Source organism: Trachurus japonicus, chromosome 19 (assembly GCF_045865225.1).
Source record: "Trachurus japonicus isolate A0001 chromosome 19, Traja_1.0".
In the NCBI taxonomy this organism is placed as follows: domain Eukaryota; kingdom Metazoa; phylum Chordata; class Actinopteri; order Carangiformes; family Carangidae; genus Trachurus; species Trachurus japonicus.
In genome coordinates this window covers 3,174,560-3,196,930 of record NC_140925.1, presented here as the reverse complement: position 1 = coordinate 3,196,930, position 22,371 = coordinate 3,174,560, and the positions used below count along the sequence as shown (strand labels likewise).

Here is a 22,371-nt window from a genome sequence, read left to right as displayed (position 1 = left end):
GACTTCAACCATCTCCGTCCCTCCGCCCGTCTGCTCTCCTGCTGCCTCCATCATCCTCCATCCTCCTCCTCCTCCTCCTCTGTTGTCTTATTCTACGTGATGAATTCATGTTGTCATCCTCTCTCTCTGTCTTAGTGTGGTGTCAGCAGCAGTGTTGCAGGCAGAGACTGATTTATTTTACCGTCGGCAGCAGTTTTGACTCAGTAGCCGTGGAGCAGCAGCTTTGTCTCTGTCGCTGCAGCTTTGCTTTGGTTCCTGCATATTTTTTTTTACTGTAAGAAGTTTCTATTGATCGTATCTGAGCCTCATGATCCCAACCCTCCGTCTCCCTGACTTTACTTTGTATTTGTGAGAGCAGAGGAGTTTTAAATTCTACATTAAATTAGCTTGTAATGAGCAGGAAACCCAAAGGAATCTCTAAATGTTACTGTAGTTACTACAACAGCAGCAGCTTTGTTTTCAGCCTGGTGGTGCAAACTGTGGAAGTGCAGGTTGTGTTTGATATTTCTATACACTGCAAAAACTCCAAATCTTTCCAAGAATATTTGTCTTCTTTCTTGTCAAAATGTCTCGATTTTAGTCAAAACTAATCTCTTCCCACTTAAAATACTCATCACCTAAAAATTAACTTGTTTTTAGATCATTTTCACTTGTTTCAAACTAATTTTCAATTGAAATAAGTAGAAAAATCTGCCAGTCAAAGCAAGTTTTTTTTGCTTGTAATAAGAAAGAAAAACTTGATCCACTGTCAGATTTTTCTACTTATTTAAAGTGGAAAATTTGCTTGAAAAAAGTAAAAAAAAGTGTCTAAAAACAAGCTGCTTTTTAAAATGTGATGAGTCTTATTTTAAGTATACCCGTAATTAGATTTATTTTGACTAGAAATGACATTTTGACTAGAAATAAGACAAATATTCTTGGTAAGATTTTGAATTTTTGCAGTAGCTGCTATATTACAGATTTAATCGCGACCTAGAAACCTCTTTAAGATCCAAAAAAAAAGGAAAAAGTGTCCGAATGACCCAGTTGTCAGAGCGGAGGCAGAGAAACGAGCGGACGGACGTATCGACGTGAACACACAGCTTCGCTCAGCGCTCTGGGCCGGCTGCTGCTGCTGCTGCTGTTTAGCTGTCTGTCAGCTCTGTGGGCTGCAAGCATCACTCACCTGCTGCTCCACACACTGACACCTGAATGGCCCGGCAGCAGCAGCTTGCAAGGAGGAGGAAGAGGAGGAGGAGGAGGAGGAAGAGCAGGAAGAGGAGGAGGAGGAGGAGGAGGAGGAGGAGGAGGAAGAGGGATGGGGGGATCCCAGAATTCACAGCTGATTGGCGTCATCATGGGGGTTTAGTGTGAGTCATAAAGAGATTTCTGCACAGTGTGGATCCAAAAAGACAAAATGCTGCAGAGATAAAGCGTGCACGGTGCAGAGTGAAGCGTGAAGCGTGATCGCAGGTCTGATCCCCGGGTGTCTGCACCGTCCTGTTAACATGTTGTTATCTGGAATGAGATCAGAGGGTTAGGGAGTCTGTCCCGTCCACCAGCGTCCAGTCACGTTCTGAGACCAGAGGCAACAATCAGACTGTTTTATCTTTTATCTTTTATCTGATGTGAAGGATGGAGGCCTCTCCTCTCTGTATGTCTTTCATCCTTAAAGGAATAGTTCACCAAAAAATGAAATTCAGTCATTAGTGACTCACCCTCATGCTGATGAATACTCCGGACTTTATATGAGAGTAATAGGGCCGGAGACAAAAACGTCCATAAAACTACACAACAACCATTTAATATTCCTCCACACTGCTCGTCCACTGCAATCCAAGTGTCCTGAAGGGAGATAGTCCAGGGTTTACCTGAAACAACCTCATTTTTACAGCCTAAACAGTCCTGGATTGAATTTGCCTGGGGTGCAGACTTGCCTCAATGACGTCGTTTCCAGTAAACTCTGGACTATCTCCCTTCAGGACACTTGGATTGCAGTGGACGAGCAGTGTGGAGGAATATTAAATGGTTTTTGTGTAGTTTTATGGACATTTTTGTGTCGGGCGCTATTACTCTCATATAAAGTTTTGGTTGGACTAGGAACCGGCCTCCCGGGTCTCCAGATGACCTTTGAGGAATAAAAAACTACTCCGGAGTATTCATCAGCATGAGGGGGAGGCAATAATGACTGAATTTCATTTTTTGGTGAACTATTCCTTCAACTGGGATCATGACGTGGATCCATCCGTCTGTTTCACCTTCCTCTCTCTCTCTGCTGAGCTCCATGTGGTTCAGGACGGTGAGTGGGGCACTTCTGGACCACAGCTGCTGCATAAAACTGGCCTCATTTGCTCCATAATGAGCCGTCATCTGATCTGAACGGAGCAGACACACTGATCACTGGTGAAGTCATAGAGCTTCATGTGTCGGTGCTGCATTAGTCCAGACGGTCGGAGGAGGAGGAGTTTGTCGACGGGCTGAAGAGTTCTGACTCTTCTCAGTCCGTCCGCTCCGATCCAACTCACCAAACACAGCTGAGTGGATGTGACAGGCGGCCACAGTGACTCAGACCTGTACTGTAGCTCCAGTCTGCAGCTCAGTTATTTACTGTTGTCTCGGCCGAACAGGAAGGAGAAAACAGAGCCAGGCTCAGACTAACAACCTGTCAGAGAGGGAAGCTGCTGAGTCTGCACCGTCGCTGCTGAGATTGTCTTCAGCTGCAGGTGTGTGTGTGTTGCAGTTTGACCTGATGTTAAAGGAATAGTTCATCATTTTGGCAAATTGGCCCATTGCCATAATCCCTATAGTCATAGCAGTAGGTTCGTTACCTTTAATTGTCGGTGCAAGCTATTTTTAGAACGGCGGAGCAGAGCCGTGAGCTGCTCAGAGCTACGCTACGGAGGCTCATGGGATTTCTTGGTTTCCCTCATCAAACTCATCAAATACACAATCCAACAACTCCACAACGCTCTGGTGGACAAGTTGTGAGCTGCACATTCACCACGCTATGAGATAATAACACAACGTTACCACACAGAGTTGTTTTAGAGGGAAATACAGAGACTGTTGATGAAAAACTGTCCCTGAAGTTGTCCACAACTTGTCCACCAGAGCGTTGTGGAGTTGTAGGATTGTGTATTTGATGAGTTTGATGAGGGAAACCAAGAAATCCCATCTAAAAATAGCTTGCACCGACAATTAAAGGTAACGAACCTACTGCTATGACTATTATGGATTATGGCAATGGGCCAATTTGCCAGAATGTTGAACTATCCCTTTAACATGTCAGCTGTGTCTGGAGCAGATTTAGGATTGTTCATCTGCAACATCAAATCAAATCAAATCAAATCAATCTTTATTTATAGAGCACCTTTCATACATGGAAAATGCAACACAAAGTGCTTTACACACATAGAAAATAAAACAATTACAAGTAAAAACCCCTCCCTCCCACACTCCATACTACACACACACACACACACACACACACACACACACACACACACACACACACACACACACACTCTCTCACTACTGACGCTAGGGAGACATGGCATGACACTGAAGATTGAGGAAGCGCTATCTTTGGGGCCGTCCACACTGGGAGGAGTCGCAGGCCGTGCCACAGGGGGCACCAGTGCCCAGGCCCCCCGACCCCGGCAGACCACAGCCAGCCGAGCCGAAGGGACCCAGGGACAGCGCCCCCAGCAGCAGCCCAGACACAGCTCCCAGCGTGGAAGACCCCCTGAGGAAACACTGGAGTTAAAAACTAAAAACATAAGATAGGATAAAAACCCTGAAAAAATAAGTTAACAGGGTAAACAGTTTAAAAAGATAAAAAGTAAATAAACAAATAAATAAATAAAAATATGTAAGATAATAAATAAAATAAGTAAAACAAGTAAAATTATTTAAGGTTAATAACAACTTTAAAAGCCAGATGGAAGCAGAAACATAAAATAAGATAGAACCATGAGAAGAATTTAAAATCTAGTTAAAAGCCTGACTAAAAAGGTGTGTTTTTAACCTTCCCTTAAAAATATCAACTGTCTCTGCGGCCCTGAGGCTCTCCGGCAGGCTGTTCCACAGGTGGGGGCCATAATAGCTAAATGCCGCCTCACCATGGGTTTTGGTTCTGGGTTTTGGTATGGATAAAAGGCCGGTGCCGGAGGACCTCAGGGTCCGCGAGGGTTGATATGGTAAAAGCAGGTCAGATAAATAAGAGGGCGCAAGGCCGTTAAGACATTTAAAAACTAGTAAAAGAACCTTAAAATCGATCCTGAAGCGTACGGGGAGCCAATGCAGCGACTCTAAAACTGGTGTAATATGCTCCCGCCCTCTGGTCCTCGTCAGCACTCGTGCGGCTGAGTTCTGTAATAATTGGAGATTAAAAATACTCTTTTTGGGAAGACCAGAGAGCAGGGCATTGCAATAATCTAATCGACAGGTGATAAAAGCATGCATCAGCACCTCCGTACTGGCCTGAGAGAGAAACGGGCGGACTCTGGCTATGTTTTTAAGATGATAAAAACCTATTTTTGTCATATTTTTGATATGTGGAAGAAAATTCAGCTCAGAGTCAAAAATCACGCCCAGATTTTTTACTGACTGTGTTGGCTTAAGATCCTGTAGTTTTGGTAAAAGTTTCTCTCTCTGGCCTTCAGGACCAATGACTAAAACCTCAGTTTTGTCCTGGTTGAGCTGTAGGAAATTCACTGCCATCCATGACTTGATGTCTAAAATGCAGTTAAAAAGGGCATCAATTGGCCCTGTGTCATCAGGAGACACGGCGATGTACAGTTGCGTATCGTCAGCATAACTATGGAAGCTGATGCCGTGCCTCCTGATGACGTCCCCAAGGGGCAGCATGTACAGATTAAAAAGAAGTGGACCTAAAATTGACCCTTGGGGAACCCCACATCCAATTTCATGGATTTCCGAGGAACATGTATCCATACTTACATAAAAGCATCGGTCTGTGAGATAAGAACAAAACCAGTTAAAAACAGTACCAGAGAGGCCCACCAGGTGTCTAAGCCTATTTAATAAAATGTGATGGTCTACTGTATCAAAAGCAGCGCTTAGATCCAGTAGAACCAACACTGTGAGCTTTTTATTATCTAAATTCCACCTGATGTCGTTTAAAATCTTTAAAAGTGCTGTCTCGGTACTGTGGTATTTCCTAAAACCAGACTGATGCTTTTCTGAAATGTTCTTTCTGTTTAAAAAGTCATTAACTTGGTTAAAAACCAGTTTTTCTAAAACTTTACTTAAAAATGGTAAGTTGGATACAGGTCGGTAGTTATTAAAAATACTTGGATCTAAATTGCTCTTCTTCAGAAGGGGCTTCACCACCGCCGTTTTAAAGGCGGTGGGGAAGACACCCGTTTGAAGAGAGCAATTCATGATGTTTAAAAACTGTTCCTCAAAGAATCCATAAAATGATTTTAAGAGTGATGTGGGAATGGGATCTAAAAGGCAGGTTGTTGGGTTTACTTGGGAGAAAACTCGACCAAGCGTCCTTGCATCAACCAGGGCAAAACTCTCCAGTGTTTCCTCAGGCAAGGACAACAGTTCAGTGTCAACAGATAAAACCTGATGGGATAAAAGGCAGGATCTGATGTCCTTGATTTTGGTTCTGAAGTGGTCTGCAAAGTTCTCACAAAGATCATCTGTTGGTGCCTTAAAAACGTTATTAGAATTAGCACCTGTTAAAACATTAAAAGTGGAGAAGAGGAACCGGGGGTTGTTTTTATTGATGGTGATGAGTTGTGAGAAATGGGAAATTCGTGCCTTTTTGACTGCATTATTGTAAGTTTTGAGTTGTTGACATAAAATCTCGTAATGAATTATCAGTTTACTTTTCCTCCATCTTCTCTCGGCACTCCTGCATTTTCTTTTCAGTTCATTGATTTCATTGTTTTTTCTCCACGGGGGTGTTGGTTTTCTTTCTGATCATGAAAGACAACATCCTGATCATGGAACTTATTTGCATGCATCATGGTCTGTTTTCAGACCAGTTCGGTTTGGTTTCCTTCAAATGAATTCATTTATTCATGTTCCTGCCACATACAGCCAAAAGTTTTCTGCAGGATGAGCACTCAGCATTTTCAGAAATACTACATTTTTCCACTTTCTTACCAATTAGAAACTGCCCAAAGTTTTAACAATCTACCTCTTCTAAATGTGAAATGTTTTATACATATTTCAGTATGTCATCAGCCGTTTCTTGGTCAGGTGGACTTCCTGGAGTTGTGACGTCACTTGGAGGTTTCCAGGCAACCAGCGGAGGTTAAACCGGGCTGAGTGGCGGTCTGCTTGTTCCAGCTCCATATTTAGCTCTTAGATGTGACAGCGGCATCCGTCTCCTCATTTAACTGAGGACAGAAACACTGATTGAGTGTACAGTATATCTGGTAAAACTGCACTGCACTGCAAAAACTCAAAATATTTGTCGTCTTTCTTGTCAAAATGTCTCATTTCTAGTCAAAACTAATCTCTTTTCACTTAAAATAAGACTCATCACCTAAAAATCAACTTGTTTTTTTTGTGCTTGTAATAAGAAAGAAAAACTTGCTCCACTATCAGATTTTTCTACTTATTTAAAGTGAAAATATGCTTGAAAGAAGTAAAAAGTGTCTAAAAACAAGCTACTTTTTATGTGATGAGTCTTATTTTGAGTATAATGAGATTTGATTTGACTAGAAATGACATTTTGACTAGAAATAAGACAAATATTCTTGGTAAGATATTTGAGTTTTTGCAGTGTGTTTTCCACATGCGTCGGACCGTTCAAACCTGTGACTGCGCCTGGTGAGACGCTGCAGCAGGAACAGGAAGCTCATCCAGCTGTAAAGCAGAGTGAGTGTTGGTGCAGCAGCACACTGCAAAAATTCAAAATCTTACCAAGAATATTTGTCTTATTTCTAATCAAAATGTCATTTCTAGTCAAAATAAATCTAATTATACTTAAAGTCAGACTCATCACATAAAAAGTAGCTTGTTTTTAGACACTTTTTTACTTTCTTCAAGCAAATTTTCCACTGTAAATAAGTAGAAAAATCTGACAGTGGAGCAAGTTTTTCTTTCTTATTACAAACACAAAAAACTTGCTTTCACTGGCAGATTTTTCTACTTATTTCAATTGAAAATTAGTTTGAAACAAGTGAAAATGATCAGAAAACAAGTTAATTTTTAGGTGATGAGTCTTATTTTAGGTGGAAAGAGATTAGTATAGACTAAAATTGAGACATTTTGACAAGAAATAAGACAAATATTCTTGAGATTTTGCAGTGCAGCAGCAGCAGCAGAAGAAGCTCCGTGCCCACGTGAGGCCGTCACATCGACTCAGTCTCTGCTCTTCAGCTCCTGGTTTCTGTGTTGAGGAGATTCTCTCGGGGCCGAGTCGACGCTGCTGCAGAGTACACAGCTCCTCAACCTCGTCCTCTTCATCCTTTCTTCCCTCCTCTCCTCTCCTCTTCTTTCATCATTTAGTCATCAGGAGCATGTGCTTCAGCTGCTCTCTGCCTCGGGAGGCTAAAAATGGCTACCACCTCTCTATACGCTGCTGCTGCTGCTGCTGAGAGCATCCTGTAGTAAAAGGCAGCGGCTCAGAAAATGTCAGTCCACCTTCCTGTGTGTTGTTGAGCTGGGTGTTGTGTGTGTTCTTATTAATGAAGCTCTCTGGGGGAATTGTCCTTGGGAGCTAAAGGACCTTTTTAAGCAGAGACACATTTGTCTCTTTGGATGGGGGCTCATTAGGACTAACAAGAGGCCAGATCCTCTCTATTGCACCCAGATTAGCAGTCGATGCTATTGATCTGGAGACGGAAACACAACAACAAGCTGTTTTTGTGTGTGTGTGTGTGTGTTTCTGACAAGATGGCTGTAGCACCGTCACATGACTGCACCAAGATACTTCAGTAATCTTACACATCCACTCTTTTCTCTCCACCTGCCCACTCACCGTCTGTGGGTCCTCGACTGGAAACAGCTCAGACCTCAGATCAGATTAGACTTCTGTCTTTCTCCTGCAGATTTTCACTCGGGTGGAGCAGCAGCATCTCAAAAGGGATAGTTCAACATTTTGTCAAATTGGCCCATTACCATAATCAGAGTTGTTTTAGAGGTAAATGCAGAGACTGTTTGATGAAAAACTGTCCCTGAAGGCAACACACACATCAGCTGTTTTGCATGAATTTCCCTCTACAACAACTCTGTGTGGTAACGTTGTGTTATTATCTCATAGCGTGGTGAATGTGCAGCTCACAACTTGTCCACCAGAGCGTTGTGGAGTTGTTGGATTGTGTATTTGATGAGTTTGATGGAGGGAAACCAAGAAATCCCATAATGAGCCTCCGTAGCGTAGCTCTGAGCAGCTCACCGCTCTGCTCCGCCGTTCTAAAAACAGCTTGCACCGACAATTAAAGGTAACGAACCTACTGCTATGACTATAGGGATTATGGCAATGGGCCAATTTGCCAAAATGTTGAACTATCCCTTTAAAGGTCGGTTAGTGTTTGTTTTTCCACTCAGGAAAACTGGTTCCTTCTGAAGATTCACTGTAAACTTGTTTTTGTTGAGGACATTTACAGATTCATCGGGTCTCTGTGTGGTGCATTTGAGTCAGTAATCAGTTCATTTTGATGAGGTTTGTTGAAAGTAGGACTATAAACTTTGAGATTATTCAGGTCTGCAGAGTTTTGTTCTCACACTGAGTCAGTTTTTCAGTGGTGGTGTGTTCAAGGACGCAGCAGTAGCTCTACATTATGATAACAGTGCAAGTACAAGTGTGTTATCTGGGTTTAGACGCAGTGTTTTCTGTCCTGCTGCGTGTGGACCGTGGCCTGTTTCTCAAATATTAATGCAGTGGTTGTTGCTGCTGCTGCTGCTGCTGTGGGGGAGTTGGGCTTTGTAAGTGGGGGAGCTTTAAATAAACCACAACAGAGCCGGAGTATAATGTCTCTGCTCTCTATAATTACCCCCCTGACAAATAAAGAGTAATTAAATCTGAATTTCTTGTCTAGCATTTGGAAACACTAAATGGTTATTGAGTGATTCAGCGAGCTGGCGCTCTCCACCTCTTCCTCCCACGCCGCCTCACGTGGCGTCGTGTTGCACCACCGCTTTCATTTTGCACATTTTATTTTAGTGTAAAAAAAAAAGAATTGAGATCAGGACTGTGCGTTCCCATCCCATCCCATCCCTCTCTCTCTGAGCTGACCAGCTAATCCTGCATTTAACTGTTAAATTTGCATGTTTTTTTTTTTTTTTAACATTCCCATCTCTTCCTCACACTCGTCAACAACAGTGTTCGCTCTCTCCGTCAAATTATACTAAGAGCCTGATACTCGCTGAGAGCCAGTTGCAGCAGCTTTCAGAGGATCAGCACAGACTGGCTCCGCACTCGCTTTATTATTTATATATATATATATGTGTGTGTGTGTGTGTGTGTCAGTGGAGCTGGGTGGCATTGCTGTTGGCAGGAGTCAGTGTGAGAGATTTACAGCTGAAGGCAATCCTGCATGGCTGTCCGTCCAATCTGTTTCCCTGGTAACCGTTGCATTTCCGAAGCCGTCGTCGCCTCAGAGTGAGAGAGAAAGAGAGAGAGAGAAATGAATCATCTGCTGCTCACACATCACATCACATCACAGGCAAAAAAACTGGGAACAAGATTATTATTTACGATATTTTGGACACTGAAGATAATTCAAACCATCAAAAATCTGAAAATTGGCTTTGCTGACACAGAATGAGAGAGATCCACTCTGTTCGGCCTCAGAGGAAACGTTGTAAATACACTGAATTAATAATATTGCATCATCATCATCATCATCTCACTTTTAATTAAAGCACCACACGTCTTGTTTTGCAGGTTCATGAACAAAAACACAAGACGTCAGATGTGAGACACAGGGCGTCAACGTCCTCATTGTTTGACAGGAAGTGACATTAAAAACATAAAATGACAAATCAAAGAGAGTCAATAAATACATGACATCACATACAAACAGTACAATAAAAAGAGGATTCATTCTTCTCTTCTCTCTGCTTCACATTAACTATCGAAGCCTCGATCCCTGAAGATCTGTAATAAAAAACATGATTGAAGAATATTATTTACAGTCTGCGTCACAGCGGACATGAAAGGACAATAACAAAGAATAAAAACTCAGAGAAGAGTTCATGTACATTTTGGTTTAAAAGCATTCTTGTCTTTGTTGCCAGGTGACGGGGACAAAGCACCAGATGAGTTTTGTTAAGGTGCAGAGGTGTAACATGGTTCATTGTGTTCTGGATGTTATATCGTTCCAGAGCGTTTCATTCTGGGAAAAAGAAACAACACATCTCCAAACTATAAATCAAAGATGTAAATGTGTCCAAGAGGAAATCTAACCCTCCCTGAGAAGAGCAGCTTCATCACCAGCTCCTCTTCTCTTGTGTGTGTGTATGTATGTGTGTGTTTGTGGTATATTGATGTGTTGATGAAAAGAAGCGATTATCGCCGACACGTCTTCACTTGCATTCAAAAAGGAGTTTATTACGAGAAAAAGAACAGTAGTGTCAAAAGAATGTCGAATCTTGGAGCATCTCTGGTGCCAATGTGAGATCTCTCTCTCTCTCTCTCTCTCTTGGCCCAAAGTCCTAACCTTTATATACGTTTTCTAATTCTAAAACTCCACCTTCTCCAACAGAAGGATGTACTGTAGTGTTGACCAAGATGGTCAGACAAAGACCGGATCTAAAAACAGAATCTAGCCTATACCTTCTGACATTTAAAGGGATACTGTAGTTCACCCAAAATTCAAATTTCACTTATTATCTCCTCCCCCTCATGTGGACTAAAGGCGGGGAGAAGTTTCAGAGTCCTCCGTGGCTTCTCTGAGTTACAGGGGGTCTCGGCGTAGCAGTGCATGTCCATATAACGGTTGCAAATGGATACCAACTGTCTTCGTAACAAAAAGACACAACAAAAAACATCCAAATACCTCCATGTTGCTCGTATGTAATGTCCCTCTTGTATTGAAGCCCTGAAATGCGAAATTGTTCAGAAAAACATTAAATAAGTCTATATTTCAAGCTTGCTTGTAGCGGAAGCTTCTCGAAGCTCCTCTTCAGGGTTTGTCCATTTGAAATATAGACTTATTTAATTTTTTTCTGAACAATTTCGCATCTCAGGGCTTCAATACAAGACGGACATTACATACGAGCAGCATGGAGGTATTTGGATGTTTTTTGGTGTGTCTTTTTGTTACGAAGAAAAGTGGTATCCATTTGCAACCGTTATATGGACATGCACTGCTACGCCGAGTCCGAGACCCCCTGTAACTCAGTTTGAATTTTGGGTGAACTATCCCTTTAACATCTTGACCAGGCTAACTTAAACATAGATAAAGTATCAAGTATCCCCAAAAACCATGACCTGACCCACAGAAAAAGGGTTAATGACAAGGAACACATTTCTCAGGGTACATTTCACAAGAATCACTCATTACCCCATCTATTAGACTACTAGATACCTAATCCAAACATCTTTAAAAATGCTCTAAATATATGTGTGTGCCTTTCTCTCTTGTAACATCTGCATTTATTCATATTTATTCTATTTGAATACAAACTGTCACTCATGTTGTGGTCGGGATGCGCTCTGACATCTCAGCAATTCGCGAGTTCGTGGCAATAATGCGAGCTGACGTGGCCAAAACTTGGGAGGATATGGCGAAGTTAAGCGCGGCGAAGGCTGCAGAGGAGACGGATGAATAAAAGAAAAATGGCATAAAAGGGCTCTCACACCATCCCAACAAATAGTGGACTTTTGCTCTCTGTCGATTGGACCACTTTGTGACTTTGTGACATGCCAGGCTACAAGATGAGACTGTTGTTCACTCATGACGAAATATGGACACGTGCAGACACACACGTAATCTGTATGTACTGTCTAGAGCTAAACTTCAGCTCTGTAGACTACCTACTGCTGTAAACATCACAAAGAACATAAGATAATTCAAGATATTAAAGCAAAAAAGTTAATATACTACATCTTCTTCCTGCAGATGGCGCTCCGCTGAGCGAGCTGTCCTGGTCGTCGTCCCTGGCCGTGGTGGCCGTCTCCTTCTCCGGCCTCTTCACCTTCGTCTTCCTCATGCTGGCCTGCCTCTGCTGCAAGAAGGGCAAGACCGGCTTCAAGGTGAGAGGCCGAGTCTCATGAGGACAAGCTGACACACACACACACACACACACACACACACACACACACACACAGGGCCGTTGCTAGGAATTCTGGGCCCCCTTAAAGAATACTAAAGTGGGCCCCTCCCCCTAACTTTTCCAGTTTTTTTTCTTAGACTACGTATGTATTATCATTTTTCATTTAGCCTTCTTTGTTTTGATGCTAATGTGGCATTACACTGCAAAAACTCAAGTATCTTACCAAGAATATTTGTCTTATTTCTAGTCAAAATGTAATTTTTTGTCAAGACTAATCTCATTCTACTTAAAATAAGACACATCATATTAAAAGTAGCTTGTTTTTAGACACTTTTTACTTATTTCAAGCATATTTTCACTTGGAATAACTAGAAAAAATCTGATAGTGAAACAAGTTTTTCTTTCTTATTACAAGCACAAAAAACATGTTTTCACTGGCAGATTTTTCTACTTATTTCAAGTGAAAATTTGTTTGAAACAAGTGAAAATGATCTAAAAACAAGTTCATTTTTAGGTGATGAGTCTTATTTTAAGTGGAAAGAGATTAGTTTTGACTAGAAATGAGACATTTGGATAAGAAATAAGACAAATATTCTTGGAAAGATGTTGAGTTTTTACAGTGTACTATGAGTATTAGTCAGGGTCTTACGCAGAATAAATCAGTCATACAAAGATTAGAACTACTGGGGTTTTTTATGGGCCCCACTGGGCGCTGGGCCCCTAGAATTATCACCACCTTTCTCCCCTATACAACGACCCTGCACACACACACAGACTCATTAGATCATAGCAGGTTGTGATGTGGTCTTGCACAGAGATGAGCACTCTAACTCTCTGAGCCGTGAGCAGTTTGCTGTAAATGGTCCGAACACAGAACGACGACGTCGGCCGCGGCTCCATTATCCTGAGGACTGAAGGTCTCCGTCTCCGTCGTCCATTTAGACTCTCGTACCGAGGGGGTGGTGTTTATTATGGGATGTAAACAGCACAGCAGACAAAAGGTGGCGGGAGGCCTGCAGCTTTTCAGGGCCATCATCATCATCATCATCATCATCAGGATCCCATTTCTGAGCAGCGTGATGAAATGGGTCACGGCGCCGAAAGAAAATAGGACAGGGAACAAGAAAAACTGTGTGTGTGTGTTAAAGGCATGGTGGGAATGTGAGTGTGTGTGCTGCAGGTTTTCTGTTTAACAAATACAGTTTTATTTACATTTAACTTCTCACCAGATCTCTGACTATGTGTGTATGATTAAAGGGGACATATGATGGAAATATCTGTATCTCTATATTTGGCTGTTTTGTCTTCAGGTCCCAAAATGTGAGAATTGACAAAAGAAATCAGTAATTTTCAGGCTCCAGAGCTGTTCCCTCAGTTATCTTCCAGTGATGTAACTAGCTTTCAAATTTGCATAACCCCGCCCCTACCTGGTACCAGTAGAAGGCGGGGCAAGCAGTGGTTAATTTGCATTTAAAGGGACAGGCACTGAAACCAGCCGTTCTTTTGAGAGGATGAAAAGAGCTGTGATGTCTGATCCTTGGGGGATTTTGACCGAAGCAGGTCACAGACACGTCTTTAAGACACCTGGGGACTGTTTTAACGTGATATGCCCCAGCCTATTTTCTAGGCCTTTTCTCGAAAATTGCATATCCATAATAAAATGAGTATATCTCTGCAACCACAAGGTTTATTTGAATACTTTTGGTGTCATAGTAAAGGGAAACAATTGAGAAAATGCTGAGATGTGTAAATTTCAGTATACGTGTTACTGGTGAAGAGTAAATGAAGATGGCACACAGCAAAAATTAAATAAATGTAATGTTCGCCCCCTCAAAAAAATTGTATTTTGGATGAGTGTCCTTCAGAATGATGCTGCTAAAGCTCAAAACCTTTATCACATGATTGTACAATCAGTGGTTGATTCTGATAATGTGAAGCAGTACAAAATTATTGAGATTTTACTACAAAATATTCAGGCGAGCTTTCCAAAATGTCAATTTTTGGCACCTTATAAGGGTTAATTTGTGGAAAAGGGGCAGAATATGTGTCTATATGCATGAAGACGCGACCGAGGTGGCTGCGTGAAGATGCAGCTGTGCTGATGTGGCCGCAAAAAAAAAAAGAAAAAGTCAGTCGTGGCCAGCTGATTTACGGCCGGTTAACTCTGAAAGACTGAAGATAGAATAACTTAGGAGCTTCAGAGCAGCATATAGCTCAGCTGGTGGGGCAGCTCTCCCTCTACACTGCAAAAACTCAAAATATTTCCAAGAATATTTGTCTTGTTTCTTGTCAAAATGTCTCATTCCTAGTCAAAACTAATCTCTTCCACTTAAAATAAGACTCATCACCTAAAAATTAACTTGTTTTTAGATCATTTTCACTTGTTTCAAACTAATTTTCAATTGAAATAAGTAGAAAAATCTGCCAGTGAAAGTTAAAGTTTTTTGTGCTTGTAATAAGAAAGAAAAACTTGCTCCACTGTCAGATTTTGTGGAAAATTCGCTTGAAAAAATGTAAAAGTGTCTAAAAACAAGCTACGTTTTAAATGTGATGAGTCTTATTTGAAGTATAATTAGATTTGTTTTGACTAGAAATAAGACAAATATTCTTGGCAAGATTTTGAATTTTTGCAGTGTAGTCAGAACTGTTCCAGTCTGGGTTCAATTCCTCCTGTTAGTCATCAATGCATTTATTCTTTTCTTTCTTTGTGCCAGGGCGTCTTTTTGGTGCCTTTAACTCACATTTCATGCACCACTTGTTCTTCTTCTTCTTCTTCTCTTTCTTTCTATCCAGTTGTTCTGTCTTTCAGTCCGTCTGCAGCTGTCCAACGACCCTAAACGGACCCTAAAACATGTGACTTATACATTCACGTTACATTTACTTTACGACTCTGCAGGAATGTGAATCACGCCGCTGAGACGTTTGTGGATGTTTTCAGATGACGCTCTGCTCCGTCGTCGTTGGGTGTTTGCAGCTGTTTGCTCATAAACCAACACATTGATCTGATAATGGTAGAAGACTGTAATGCATCAGCAGGGTTGTTATTACGCTTGTGAATCTTTGCACCGACTGTAGTTTCAGTTTGAAGCTTCTCTGTTGTCTCTTTGTTTTAAATCACTTTTAATTGAATCATTTGTGGTTTGAGTGTTTGACAAGACAAACAGATCAGAAGAGGAAGAGGAAGAAGAGGAGGAGGAAGATGCTGCTGCTGCACTGGGGATTTATAATCAGTGAATTATTGAAGGTTTATAAAAATAATGGAGACATTAATCAGGGCCAGCTGTCGTCCTCCACTGTATCTCTGTGATTCATATTCCTGCTCAGCGCTGCAAACTGGAAACTGCGAGAAGAGAAGAAAGCAATTTATTCCTCAACTTCTGAATGTGTGTCGCACTACAGTTATGTAAGTCATTAACATAACTCAAGTGGCTGAGTGGTGATGAAGCTGCAGAAAGGCTGATGCCGGTGACACAGCGAGAGATGGAGAGAGAGAAGCACGTGTGAGGTTGTTTTAATAACGACGTTAATTTGCCTCGGGGCTCATCTCCATCTCCTCTCTTCTCTATCTCTCTCGGCTCTTTGCTCATTTCCTCTCCGATCTTAATGTGTCCTCAGAAACTCAGAGCTGCAGCCGCGTTACATAACTTCCTGTTCCCTCCTGAAAACTCTCTGTGTTTATAAATCTGCATCTTTCTTCTGTTTCTTCTGCGTCTTGTTGTTGTTGTGAAGCTGCAGCCCAGAAACTGACATGTGTCAAAAGAGACTCTGTGCACTGCAAAAATTCAATATCTTACCATGAATATTTGTCTTATTTCTAGTCAAAATGTCATTTCTAGTCAAAATAAATCTAATTATACTTAAAATAAGACTCATCACATAAAAAGTAGCTTGTTTTTAGACACGTTTTACTTTTTTCAAGCAAATTTTTAACTTTAAATAAGTAGAAAAATCTGATCAGTTTTTCTTTGAACATCTTCTTATGATCTTTCTTATTACAAGCACAAAAAACTTGCTTTGACTGGCAGATTTTTCTACTTATTTCAATTGAAAATTAATTTGAAACAAGTGAAAATTATCTAAAAACAAGTTAATTTTTAGGTGATGAGTGGAAAGAGATCAGTTTTGACTAAAATTGAGACATTTTGACATTTCTTGGAAAGATTTTGAGTTTTTGCAGTGTGTGATGTTCCCTGGTTCTGGTTTGTATCTGTGGCAGACTGGACCACCCAGATCGGACCTGTCCGGGCGGGGTGTGTCCGAGTTAGAGGCCAGGGTGGGAGGAGGAGGAGGAGGAGGAGGAGGAGGGAGAGAGGGCGCGAGGGCGTGAGGAAGGGCATACCCATGAGCCCACAGTGCATCCGGCCTCGGGGCCCCATCTGGAATTAGACACAGCCTCTCCCAGAGCAGGAAGAGGGAATTTCAGGGGGGAAAAATGTTTAAAAAAAAAAAAAAAACTTCAAGAGGATAGGAGAGAGAGGAGATGTGTGTTTAACAAACAGAAAGAGAAAGATGAGGAGCTTCCTCCTCTGGTTCTCACTGAGCTCCGGCTGCAGCTTCTCATGTCAAATGTAGAAGTTGTTGACTCACTTTGTGAGTTTGATGAGAAGAAGTGGGTTTTTCTTGTCATTTTCACACATGAGCAGCTGTATGAAGTAAACACATGAGATTTACTGTAACATATTCATTGGAGCTATTTGGTGAGTAAACAGCTGCTAATTAATGCTAACATTAACACTGGAAAACAACTGTTTAGTCACTTATTTATCTGACTGATCCATGCTAACCAGCTAGCTGCTAAAGGTAAACACATGGTTCCTGTCAGATCTCCACCTGCTTCAGTCTTTAAACTCAGCTATCGTAGCATACATCAATAGCAACAAAACAGCAAATAAATATGCTATATGTCCTAAAGGTGAGGTGTTATTTCCTTAAAGAAAAGAAAATGGTCAAAAGAAGCGAATAAAAATGTAGAATCTACATTTTACAGCTGAATTTCTCATATTTCCATTCAGCAGAACGATTCTTTGAATAATGTAAAGTCCTTTCTGCTCCAAGTGCTTTTAATTTGTAGGATTCAGAGATAATGGACTTAAACCTTGGATCGTGTTATCAAAGCTGTTAATCATGGAAACACGAGCGGCCTGAGGCAGCGGACTGACATTCAGCCACACACACACCACACACACCCTTTAAAGGGACAACGAGGAGTTTGTATCTGGTTATAAAAAGTCTCATATTAATGTGGATGAATCTACGCTACCCACACTTGTTAATGGCTCCATTTTCGATCAATATATCGTTTTGTCTCTATCGTTATTTTGTTATTTTAATTAATGGTGGAAATGCTGGGTGAGCTGACCAGCGTTTCCTTACTTTTGGTTTCGCAGACGTTGCCCGGCGAGTCATGAGAATAACGCTGCTGAATCACCTTTTATGTTCTGAACTACGACGGTATGTGATCGTCTTCGAACCTCTGACTTTCTTTGTTGATGAATGAAAACATTCTTGGCAAGACGTCCAAGAATTTCACCGTGCGCGCGGAGGCTCATGGGAAATGTAGTATGAAAACACTTTGCTTTCCAAAACTCCTCGTTGTCCCTTTAAATTTCACAGTAAAAGCTTTAAGGAGCTTTTATTTTGTAAAAAAAAAAGAAGAAAAAAAAAGAATAGAATACAATAAAATACTGAGGTTGTGGTGGTTTCCTGGTGAATGTGAAGCTAAACTGTAAAATGATGAAATTAAAGGGATCAGATTTGGGTCAAGTTGACGGACGGTGAAGGTCAGGGTCAAAGGTCAGGGAGGGGGAGGGGAGGGGGAGGAGGGGAGTGGACAGTCCTCATAGTGTTGACAGAAACTAGGTGTGGGGACGGGGACGGCCCTGCAGATGTTCTCTGGCTGTTGAGAGAGAGAGAGAGAGAGAGAGAGGAAGAGAGAGTGATGTCACAAGTATAGTATGCGACCCCCCCCCCCCCCCCCTTCTCTTCTCTTCTTCCCACTTGTATTTTTCTCCCTCACATTTTTTTGCAGGGGCTCAGTTTCTCTCCTCCTCTCCCTCATGAGACGACCGCACTGCAAAAACCCCAAATCTCTCCAAGAATATTTGTCTTATTTCTTGTGAAAATGTCTCATTTCTAACCTCTTTCCACTTAAAATAAGACTCATCACTTAAAAATTATCTTGTTTTTAGATAATTTTCACTTGTTTCAAACTAATTTTCACTTGAAATAAGTAGACAAATCTGCCAGTCAAAGCAAGTTTTTTGTGCTTGTAATAAGAAAGAAAAACTTGCTCCACTGTCAGATTTTTCTACTTATTTCAAGTGAAAATCTGCTTGAAAGAAGTAAAAAGTGTCTAAAAACAAGCTACGTTTTTATGTGATGAGTCTTATTTTAAGTAGAATTAGATTAGTTTCGACTAGAAATAAGACAAATGTTCTTGGTAAGAGTTTGAGTTTTTGCAGTGCAGAGATGCTGCTCCCCCTCCACTCCACCACTCCTCCCCTCCACCGTTTCATTTTCTCCCCCTCCCTCCCTCCCTCCATCCCTCCATCCCCAGCAGTCCCAGGGAGAGTCAGGGCTCAGCTACAAAGCCCCTTCCTCCTCCTCCTCCTCCTCCTCCTCCTCCTCCTCCTCCTCTCTGGACCCAACAATAAGGCTCCTCTCCTCACAGTGATGATGATGATGCTTTAGACTTGAGACTTTAGCCGAAGCTGAGAGCAGCAGCAGCAGCCGTCCTCACCTACAGTATGGACTCAGAGGAGAGGTAAGTCAGCAGAGACACGGGGGGTTGAACTCATCCAGTCTTTAAGATCAAGACTTTACATAAGGCAAAATATTGATCTGTAGATATTTGAGGATGTTTGATGGAAAACTTCAGTCACTGCAGCAGATTTCTGTGTGAAAAGCAAAGTGTTTCAACTGTTGTAGATTGATTGGTGGATGGACTGGAGAGGAATCAGCAGGAGGTTTTTGTAAACACAGATTTTTATCTTTGGTTTTCAGCTTTTTTTTTTTTTTTGCTTTTTGCATTGTGAAATCTGTGAGTTATGGGCTGTTGCACAAAACAAGTTAGTTTGAGGACATCACTTTGTTTCCTCCAAGTCGATTCTTGTTGCTTCTTGTTTTTCTGGAGTAAAAAAGACTGAAAGATGATTTCTTTTAAAAAAAAAAGTAGAAAGTAACTTCGACTCTTGTTTGGACGGACGCTGTTTTTACTGCAGGATGTGTGAGAAGTCAGGGATGGGTTTTCTGGTCAGTAACTGGTGTGTGTGTGTATGTGACAGCCTGTGTGTGTATGTGTGTGTGTGACAGCCTGTGTGTGTGTGTGTGTGCAGAGTGAAACCACATGTTGAATGGGAGGGCGAGCAGGGCCGTGTGAAGGTTTAGATGTGAGGCTGTGGGAGGGAGCAGCAGCCTGCACTCATTCTTGGGGGACGGGATGAAGTGAGAGATCGAAGTGTGTGCGTGTGTGTGTTTGTGTGTATTTGCGTGCATGTGCATGTGTATATGTGTGTGTGTGTGTGTGTGTGTATGTGGGTGTTGCAGAGGGCTGCAGCAGGTCACATTTTTCCAGCATTGCGACCCCGCTGCTCTCCAGCTCTCAACTAAGAGACTTTTATTCTGACATCCGGTCCGAGGACGAGGCCAACTCCCTCCCTCTTCGTCCTCTTCGTCCTCTTCGTCCTCCTTATCCTGCGATCTAAAGATTCTTTGACTGCTCGTCCAGCTCGGGCCTCGGTGTCACATGCAAACCTGAAAAAAACCCAAAAACATAATTCATCCAGTGTATTTGTCCATGCAAACAATCCTTAGCTCATGTGTTGACGGGCGTGGACTCACTGGTCTGGAGTTAATTCCAAATCAGAGAACTCATCTGTTTCTGTCCACTGTTGCTTTAATGCATATTAAAGGAGCTGTGATGTGATGATGTGATGTGATGTGAGAGAGATCAAGCTCTAATCTCTCTTATGCAAACAGAGTAGTGAAGATTTATCGATCCCAGCTCCTCTGTCTGCCGTCATCTGGGGCCTGTGAGGCCGAGCTGCCGGATCACAGGAGGTTTCTGCACAAATGCAATAAAAACACACTGCAAAAATTCAAAATCTTACCAAGAATATTTGTCTTATTTCTAGTCAAAATAAATCTAATTCTACTTAAAATAGGACTCATCACATTAAAAAGTAGCTTGTTTTTAGACACTTTTTACTTCTTTCAAGCAAATTTTCACTTGAAATTGTAGTAGAAGTAGAAAAATCTGACAGTGGAGCAAGTTTTTCTTTCTTATTACAAGCACAAAAAACTTGCTTTCACTGGCAGATTTTTCTACTTATTTCAATTGAAAATGAGTTTGAAACAAGTGAAAATGATCTAAAAACAAGTGAATTTTTAGGCGATGAGTCTTATTTTAAGTGGAAAGAGATTAGTTTTGACTAAAATTGAGACATTTTGAAAAGAAAGACAAATATTCTTGGAAAGATTTTGAGTTTTTGCAGTGTGCTGTAGATCTTTGTTGTTATTTCTAAAAGGATAGAAAATGAAAAAGAAATACTATTAAACTGTGAAATTGTGAGGCACACATACAGTACGTGTTAATCTTGGTACAAATAATCTGGTGGTGAATCAGACTGGCTGTGTGTGTTTACTCTGGGATGTTCCAGGAGTCTCACAAACAGCTCAGAGACACAGCGAGCGCGGCCAGAACAGCTCGGCTCGCTTCATCTGAAAGCTGCTGCGCTGCTGCCGCCAAGACATCACACACACACTCTCCTCCTCTAGTGTCATTACTGTATTCCCCTTCCTTTATAAAAACATAAATATAAATATAAATGTGCAGGTCTGGACTCATCATGTCCTCTAATAGGACACGTCGTCACGTCTTTGACCTTACAAGAGAGGAAGCTGTTTACCAGCGACCACCTGCTGCGCTAATGAAGGCAACCTGCTCCTGTGTGACCTCCTCTCTCTCTCTCTGTGTGTGTGTGTGTGTGTGTGTGTGTCTGTGTGTGTGTGTGTGTGTGTGTGTGTGTGTGTGTGTGTGTGTGTGTGTGTGTGTGTTCCAGGAATTCAAGAATGTGGACGGCGAGGACTACCATGCAGACATGTCCACCGTGGCCTCGCCGGCCTCCCAGGGCCCCGACGTCTACATCCTGCCGCTCACCGAGGTGTCGCTGCCCGTCGCCAAGCAACCGGCTCGATCAGGTGAGTCAGACACTGTGTTAGGTGTTCAAAGGGATAGTTCAACATTTTTGGCAAATTGGCCCATTGCCATAATCCCTATAGTCATAGCAGTAGGTTCGTTACCTTTAATGAGGCTCATGGGATTTCTTGGTTTCCCTCATCAAACTCATCAAATACACAATCCAACAACTCCACAACGCTCTGGTGGACAAGTTGTGAGCTGCACATTCACCACGCTATGAGATAATAACACAACGTTACCACACAGAGTTGTTGTAGAGGGAAATACAGAGACTGTTGATGAAAAACTGTCCCTGAAGGCAACGTGCATCAGCGGTTTTGCATGAATTTCCCTCTAAAACAACTCTGTCTGGTAACATTGTGTTATTATCTCATAGCGTGGTGAATGTGCAGCTCACAACTTGTCCACCAGAGCGTTGTGGAGTTGTTGGATTGTGTATTTGATGAGTTTGATGAGGGAAACCAAGAAATCCCATAATGAGCCTCCATAGCGTAGCTCTGAGCAGCTCACGGCTCTGCTCCGCCGTTCTAAAAACATCTTGCACCGACAATTAGAGGTAACGAACCTACTGCTATGACTATAGGGATTATGGCAATGGGCCGATTTGCTAAAAATGTTGAACTATCTCTTTAAGGAGTTAAACTCTGGTCCTCTCACTCACTTAAAGCTCTGAAATCCCCACGCTGCATTTAAAAAGATTTACACTTCTCCTTCTGTCAGAAGGGATCAGATAGAAGACGAGCGCTGCGTCCAGTCATGAAATCATTGGTGACGTTTCTGCTTTGTGGTTTAACGTCGCTGCAAACTGATGCAAACCTTGCAAGAGCTTTGTAAAACGGCCCGAGCTCAACACAACACACCACACCACAACACATGTAAGACGAGAGCAGTTCTGAAGGGTGTGAGAGTAAAATACCGTCCGTGGATCTGGCATCCATCAAAAACGTCGGTCCCTGGAGTGGAGCACCGCCCTGACGCTGGGCCGG

At 42.0% G+C, this 22,371-nt stretch overlaps 1 protein-coding gene across 1 annotated transcript in view; it reads left to right on the top strand.

The window, feature by feature from the left end:
* The window catches only part of aatkb (apoptosis-associated tyrosine kinase b), an 80,388-nt gene that overhangs the window by 21,235 nt on the left and 36,782 nt on the right, over window positions 1-22,371 (top strand). The window contains exons 2-3 of the mRNA XM_085761265.1: window positions 12,033-12,166; window positions 21,246-21,384. Coding sequence (XP_085617391.1) covers window positions 12,033-12,166; window positions 21,246-21,384 — 273 coding nt within the window. The remainder of the gene's footprint in view (window positions 1-12,032; window positions 12,167-21,245; window positions 21,385-22,371) is intronic.